Raw genomic sequence first — 7,624 nt, 5'->3', positions numbered from 1 at the left:
GATTGATCCCGGCCCCTGATCACAGTCAGGAACAATAATGTGGCCCCCGGAGAAAAAAGTTTGGGGACCCCTGTACTAGTGAGTGAGGCGGGTTGCTGTACCTTGCAGGCCACTCGGTGAGGGCAGAGTTTGCCGAAGCCGAGCGGAGGCTGGATGCGTCGCAGCAAAGTCACCACGTCCAGGTGTTTTATTCGACCCCTGCAGGGAACAGCACACAGTAATATTAGTATATACCAGCGGTTCTCAACCTTTTTGAACAAATGCCCCCTGGACCTCATCATTCATAAGCCTCCCAACGCCTGCTTGACTTCATCATAAGCCTCCCAACGCCTCCTTGACCTCATCATAAGCCTCCCAACGCCTCCTGGACCTCATCATACGCCCCCCAACGCCTCCTGGACCTCATCATAAGCCTACCAACAACCCCCTGGCAACTAAGCACTGCCTCCGGGCCTCTCAGCGCCCCCCAATGGCTGCCTGTAGAGCCCCCATTGAGAAGGACCACTACATACTCTATAGTCAGAAGAGGAGGGTCTGGTTTCATCATAGACAGAGCAGTGACTGCCATTACTATACACCAGTGGTTCCCAACTTATGGGCCAGGGCTCTGGTGGGCCCTGAAGGTATTCCAAGTGGGCCTTGAAATAATTTTCCAAAAATGATAATCATATTTTGGTGTGTGTTGCTGTTGATTTATTTAAGTTTTATTCTTAATTGGGTCAGAGGTGGGCCCCAAACATTTTTGACAATTTCGAGTGGGCCCCAAGTTGAAAAAGGTTGGGAACCTCTGCTATACACAGTAGGCTACAGTGTGACTGACTTTACATGCACTCAATGTAACAACGAATGGGGTTTCATCAACAATGAAACTCCCTGATTATTTATTGTGTTACTAGAAGGAGACAACCCATATGAAAGCAGCAGACAACAAATACCATATCATGCCCAGTATGTATGGTAGCACCTGCAGACAAATATGACTCTTGGCTGCTGCTTTGTTTTTATTTAAGGAATACTGCTCATGCGAGTGACTGGAAGATGAGGGTTTTAGCATTTAAATGCAACTTATTGCATGATTTTATGTGCTTCAGAGGCTGAGATATTTCGGTTTTTATAGGCTGAGGGCAGCTTGTCTTAAAAAGGGCTTAGGCATTCAGCACCCTTTTTGGCAGGTGCCTTAGGCATCAATGGGATAAGGAATACTGCTCATGCGAGTGACTGGAAGTAACTCTTACGAGGCTTCTGGGTCGTAGTCGGACCAGACCCTCTTGAACTCGTCCAGGTGGTGGGTCCCCAGCACGGTCCAGTCCCTGGTCAGGTACTCAAAGTTGTCCATGATGACGGCAATGAACAAGTTGATAATCTGTAAAAAATAATTCAGTGAATGTGAGATATTGCACTGCCCTGGACGCCTCATACTGTATTCCTGTGGGCCAACTGAAATACATACTGTACTTAGAATGATCTTGTGGGACAAATAAAATGACGCCTGAGTTTTGACATCCCTGAAGTAGAGGTACTACTCACCAGGAAAGAGCAGAGCATGAAGAAGCTGATGAAGTAGAGGTACTACTCACCAGGAAAGAGCAGAGCATGAAGAAGCTGATGAAGTAGAGGTAGGCCAGGTTACTGCCACACGTGAACTCCTCACCAGGACCGAACTCAGACTCGGGGTCGCAGCGCTGACCTGGCAACGCGGCCAACATGATCTCCTGCCACTGTTCTCCTGTAGCACACCTGGGTGGAGGGGGAGGGAGGGAGGGAGAGAGATAGAGAGATGGAGAGAGAGAGTGAGAGATGGAGATGGACAGAGATGAAGAGAGAGAGAAACAGACAGACAGAGAGAGATATGGGAGAGAGAGAGAGAGAGAGAGAGAGAGAGAGAGAGAGAGAGAGAGAGAGAGAGAGAGAGATGGAGAGAGGCGGGAGAGAGAGATCGAGAGACAGACAGAGAGAGAGAGAGAGAGAGTTTAATGTATGTGCACACAATAATTGTATACATTCACTTCACAACCAATGCATCTCTCATCCCTCACACTACCAATGCATCTCTCATCCCTCACACTACCAATGCATGGTGATGGTGATGGTGATGGTGATGGTGATGGTGATGGTGATGGTGATGAATGCATGTCTCTCACCTGAAGAGTATCAGGACAGCCATGAAGAACTGCTGGAAGTTGTTGTTGCGGTTGATGTTGGTATTGTCATCTACAGCAATCTTGCCAAAAGTCTGCAATGATGATACACATGATGAGTAAGATGACAGAGACAAAAAGAGGTTAAAAGGGATGCATAAATAATGAATGTTGGAAATGATGAAATTGATAAGAATTGGGGACAGTGATGAAGAGTAGAGCAAATGCCTACTGTACCTGCATGCCGATTACAGCATAGATGAAGAAAATCATGGCGATCAGCAGACCGACATAGGGCAAGGCCTGCACAAGAAAACAAAAAGAAAATTTAAGCAAACTTACAGAGATAACATTATAAGTGCACTGTGCACTATTTTTAGCAGTTTCTTTTCAGACTTCATGCTTTCAACATTCACGAATGTTCCCTTTTTGACGAATACTTATGACCTCCATGGAAATCTATGTATTCATTATTACTGGGAAAATTACACTTTAAATACCAGTACATGAAAAGGTGGATCTTGTCCATGACCATGTCCGCTATTTTGAATTTCCAGAAATAGACATCTTTAGCTGCAAAACTTACTGTAGGCTACTGTGCCCCTTGACGAAAAATGCCCGGCCTGTTTTTTTGCCCTAGGCCAGCCCTGAAGTCAACTTCACTATCTTAGTTTCACAGCACTCCCTCTCTCTGGCTTTCTGGCTTCACTGACCTTAATCAACTTTTCATCTTATCTCAGGATCAAAAAAGAGAGAAAGTGAGGTGAGAGTGGGGGGGGAGTGAATGAGAGGAGGGGGGGGGGGGGTAAAACGTGAGAAAGAGAAAGAGGGGAGGGGGTATGAAATTGAGAATGAAACAGAGAGAAAGAGAGAGAATGAGAGAAAGAGTGAGAGAGAGAGAGACAGATAAACAGACAGACAAACAGAACAGACAGACAGAGAGAGAGAGAGGGAGAGAGAGAATGAGAGAGAGAGAGAGAGAGAGAGAGAGAGAGAGAGAGAGAGAGAGAGAGAGAGACAGACAGAGAGAGAGAGAGAGAGGGAGAGAGAAAATGAGAGAGACAGAGAGAGAGAGAGACAGAGAGAGAGAGAGAGCTGCCCGAGGTCCACCTCCTAAATTTGGACTGCGCTGAGCTGCCACATACTAAAAAACGCTGAGTGACAAGTGTCCCTTCTAGAGGGGACGCGAGCGGCGCGGTGTAATCTGGGACATGACGGGACATGATGTGACATGAAATCAGGGCCGCAGCTCAACATGAGCAGAGTACGCAGAGTGCTTAGGGCATCAACCACTTTGCCCCCAAAATTGGGGCTTCTTAAATTGAGATTGACAAAAAAAGCCCTTTTGAATTACATTACAAAACCTATGTGATGTGATGTGATGTGATGTGATGTGGTGTGGTGTGGTGTGGTGTGGTGTGGTGTGGTGTGGTGTGATGTGATGTGATGTGATGTGATGTGATGTGATGTGATGTGATGTGATGTGATGTGATGTGATGTGATGTGATGTGATGCGATGCGGTGCGGTGCGGTGCGATGCGGTGTGATGTGATGTGATGTGGTGTGGTGTGATGTGATGTGATGTGTGCTGACCTGCAGAGACTTGACGAAGGTCCAGAGTAGCGTGCGGATGCCCTCGCCTTTACTCAGCAGCTTCCCCAGACGCATCACACGGAACAGACGGAAGAACGTGATGGACACTTTGGAACTCTCGCCTTCCCCTTTTCCCTGTAGGACACAGAGAAGGGGAGAGAGAGAGGGAGAGAGAGAGAGAGAGAGCGAGAGAGAGAGAGAGAGAGAGAGAGAGAGAGAGAGAGAGAGAGAGAGAGAGAGAGAGAAGGAGAGAGAGAGAAAGATATGTATTCTTTTATGTAAAAAAAAAAACCCAAGAACTTATTAAACTTATATCCTTGGAATAATGGTTAAGGGTTGTGTAGGTATATAGGACTATACTGTAAAATATACAAATAAAAGGTAGTAGTCAGGTAAAATAATGTCTAGAACTTTAGTAGACTTTTCGCCAGTTAGAATCTGGATTTTTTTATACCTCAATGGGACCTTCCTGGTTCAATAAAGGTCAAATATAAAGGGAAGAATAGGGATTTTTGCAAGAATAGGGATTTGGGGGAAGAAGAGGGATTTTTGTATACCTCAATGGGACCTTCCTGGTTAAATAAAGGTGACATGAAAATAAGTAAATAAAAATAATCAACTCACCTCTCCATGGCCTCCACTTCCCTACATCCGTGGAAGAATACATCCAAAGGACAGAGGAGAGGAGAGGGAAAAGCAAAAGAGGAGGAGGAGAGAGGAGAAAGAGGAGAGGGGGGGGTAGAGAGAGGAGAGGGGAAAAGCAAAAGAGGAGGAGGAGAGAGGAGAAAGAGGAGAGGGGGGGTAGAGAGATGAGAGGGAAAAGCAAAAGATTATGAGCCTATAGAAATTGCTTCCTGTGACTTGTGTTGAAATCGCTTTAAAATTCATCCACATTTGGGGCTGGTGAATGGTGCACTTACACTTAGCTCTGTGACTGCAATATCCAGGACACTCCCAACGACAATTAGCGCATCAAACGCATTCCATGCATCTATGAAGTAATGCTGCGAATAGACGAGCAGACACACACACACACGCAGGTACACACCAAGTACACACACCAAGTATACACACCAAGTACACACACCATGTACACACACACACACACACACACACACACACACACACACACACACACACACACACACACACACACACACACACACACACACACACACACACACACACACACACAAATAAACAAATAGACAACAAACAGATACACAATAATTAACACACACTCAACAACAAGCAGTGTACCATGACACAAATTCATAATGCTTCATTATATCTTGATGAGCTGAGGTGTGTAGAGGATAGGGCTGGACTAGCCATCTGGCATAGCGGGCATTTCCCGGTGGGCCCCTCACCCTCGTGGGCCCTTTTGGAGGGGGGTACTTTAAGCCAGTGTTTCTCAACCTTTTTTTAGGCGAGGCACCCTTTCAATTCATGAAAAATGTCAAGGCACCCCAAACCAACAAGCAGTAACATGGCATCGCATCCGATACCACACAAGCTTAGAAAAGTAACACATTTGGAGACGTCACACGACCTACATTTGAAGTTGCAGCTGACTATATTTACTTTATTGTGCATAAATGGCAGATGAAAGATTCCACTGACTAGCATTAACTTATCAATATAGACAAATCTATATTATATTACATCACTTATTTATCAGCCACGTTTCCACGGCCCGCGGCACCCCTTTTCAGAAACACTGCTTTAAAGGTGGGGTTGCAGGTTAACCATTTTAAGAAAATGTACTATTATGACATCGCGTTGGGGGTTCTGCAGGCTCATAGGAGTCTATGTAGAACCTTAGAATCCTGGGGGAGTTCCCCCAACGTGATGTCATACCTGCAACCCCACCGCCAAAAGTGCCTGGGTCCTATTTCTCCCCCAGCCCAGCCCTGGTTGAGGAGGCAGCCTAAGTGTTGCTCACATAAGGCCGTAGAGCCAGAAGTTTGATGACCATCTCCACAGTGAAGACCAGTGTGAAGATCAGGTTCAACGTGTCCATGACCGAAGTGAAGAGGGCAGACTGTTGATAATGCTGTAACAGAGAAAACATATTTATTTTATTTCATTTATATTTATATTTTTTCATCTTTGTGCAGTAATGACATCAAATACCTGTAGGGACACTGTGTGAGATTTTTAGTTGTTTATTTCGAGAATTCATGCTGCCCATTCACTAATGTTACCTTTTTCATGAATACTTACCACCACCATCAAATTCTAAGTATTCATTATGCCAGGAAAAAATGCATTTTTCATACATGAAAAGGGGGATCTTCTCCATGGTCCGCCATTTTGAATTTCCAAAAATAGCCAGTTTTAGCTGCAAAAAAGACTCTGCTTGAACCATACTAGAAAATATATATTTATTACTTAGAAAACGTTCATGTAAAGATCAAATTTGGCAATTGGCAACCCAGTTTCAATGAGCAGCATAGTTGCAGTACCTTTTTTGACCATTTCCTGCACAGTGTCCCTTTAAAGTAATTAAATTAGAACTGTTACAAATACTACCGTGTCTGGTCATGTTTGCTGTGAAACCATGGATGCTGCATTAGTATTTGTGGTCAACAGGGGACACTCCAGCCAAAGGTATTTTATTGACTTATTGATCACACAAATGCGATACCAATAAGGTTGTCATTTATATGAATTATAATATAACGGAAAATCTATCTTACATGATCTTAATGCAACTGATTTTTTTTTTATTTTGTAACTATGCTGCCACTTGGTCAGGACGCCCTTGAAAAAGAGATTTATAATCTCAACGGCTCTATTTGTCTTGATAAAATAAAGGTTGGTGACACTTTACCTGACGCCGGCGTCATACGTATGACATAACAAACAGTGTCATAACAGTGTCATAATAGGGCGGCCTGTCTTTGTCATAACCGAATTTCACTTAAAGACAAAGTCATACAATGTTTATGACATTGACATAATATTTATGATACATGCATGACTGAATTATGACAATGTTATGACACATATGTCATACTTATGCTGCCGGCATCAAGTAAAGTGTTACCTGAAGGTTAAATTAAAAGAATTGTTAGTCAGTTAGACCCACCTGCACGGCCAACGTTAGTCAGTTAGACCAGTGGTTCTTAACCTTTTTTCTTAAAGCACCCCCTTACCTATGCCCAAGACAAGCCGCGCACCCCCAACCTAAACTTCTACATGTGTATACGCACTAAAAAATGATTTAAGTGATTCATTACAATGATTCTTGCTTCAGACATTACCTTTACATGGGGAGCAAAACATGTCTTAATGTGGATTTGGCCTAATTCTAATGTTTGCTAACAGAATTTTGGTCACAACCTAAACACAAACAATATTCCACGCACCCCCTGAAATATCTGGCGCACCCCCAGGGGGTGCCCGCACCCCAGGTTAAGAACCACTGAGTTAGACCCACCTGCACAGCCAACGTGAGAGTGTTGAACATGATGAGTACGAACATGATGTACTCAAACTGAGACGAGTTGATGATCCTCCAGAACTTGAGCTGCGACGGGTTTTTAGGGATGTAGATCTTTATAGGCTGGGCCTTCAGGGCATAGTACACACACTGTCTCTGTGGTAGAGTAGAGCGGTGGAGGAAAGAGACCGTAGAGAGAAGGATAAGAGGGAGGAGGAGGAGGATGAGGATGTGGATGAGGATGAGGAGGAGGAGGAGGAGGAGGAGGGGGAGGAGGATGTGGAGGGGGAGGAGGAGGAGGAGGAGGATGAGGATGTGGATGAGGATGAGGAGGAGGAGGAGGAGGAGGAGGAGGAGGATGGGAAGGAGGAGGAGGATGTGGATGGGGATGAGGAGGAGGAGGGAGAGGAGGAGGAGGAAGAGGATGGGGAGGAGGAGGAGGAGG

The 7,624-nt window shown here is 45.0% G+C and overlaps 1 protein-coding gene across 1 annotated transcript in view; it reads right to left on the bottom strand.

Moving 5' to 3' along the window:
* cacna1fa (calcium channel, voltage-dependent, L type, alpha 1F subunit a) overlaps positions 1-7,624 on the bottom strand; it is a 66,808-nt gene that overhangs the window by 14,635 nt on the left and 44,549 nt on the right. The window contains exons 29-38 of the mRNA XM_063207785.1: positions 7,177-7,335; positions 5,677-5,787; positions 4,652-4,735; positions 4,356-4,376; positions 3,732-3,866; positions 2,376-2,441; positions 2,142-2,233; positions 1,578-1,737; positions 1,236-1,363; positions 102-198 (exon numbers count right to left, since the gene is read on the bottom strand). Coding sequence (XP_063063855.1) covers positions 102-198; positions 1,236-1,363; positions 1,578-1,737; positions 2,142-2,233; positions 2,376-2,441; positions 3,732-3,866; positions 4,356-4,376; positions 4,652-4,735; positions 5,677-5,787; positions 7,177-7,335 — 1,053 coding nt within the window. The remainder of the gene's footprint in view (positions 1-101; positions 199-1,235; positions 1,364-1,577; positions 1,738-2,141; positions 2,234-2,375; positions 2,442-3,731; positions 3,867-4,355; positions 4,377-4,651; positions 4,736-5,676; positions 5,788-7,176; positions 7,336-7,624) is intronic.

Source organism: Engraulis encrasicolus, chromosome 10 (genome assembly GCF_034702125.1).
Source record: "Engraulis encrasicolus isolate BLACKSEA-1 chromosome 10, IST_EnEncr_1.0, whole genome shotgun sequence".
NCBI classification, from domain to species: domain Eukaryota; kingdom Metazoa; phylum Chordata; class Actinopteri; order Clupeiformes; family Engraulidae; genus Engraulis; species Engraulis encrasicolus.
This window is presented reverse-complemented; position numbering and strand designations above follow the sequence as displayed.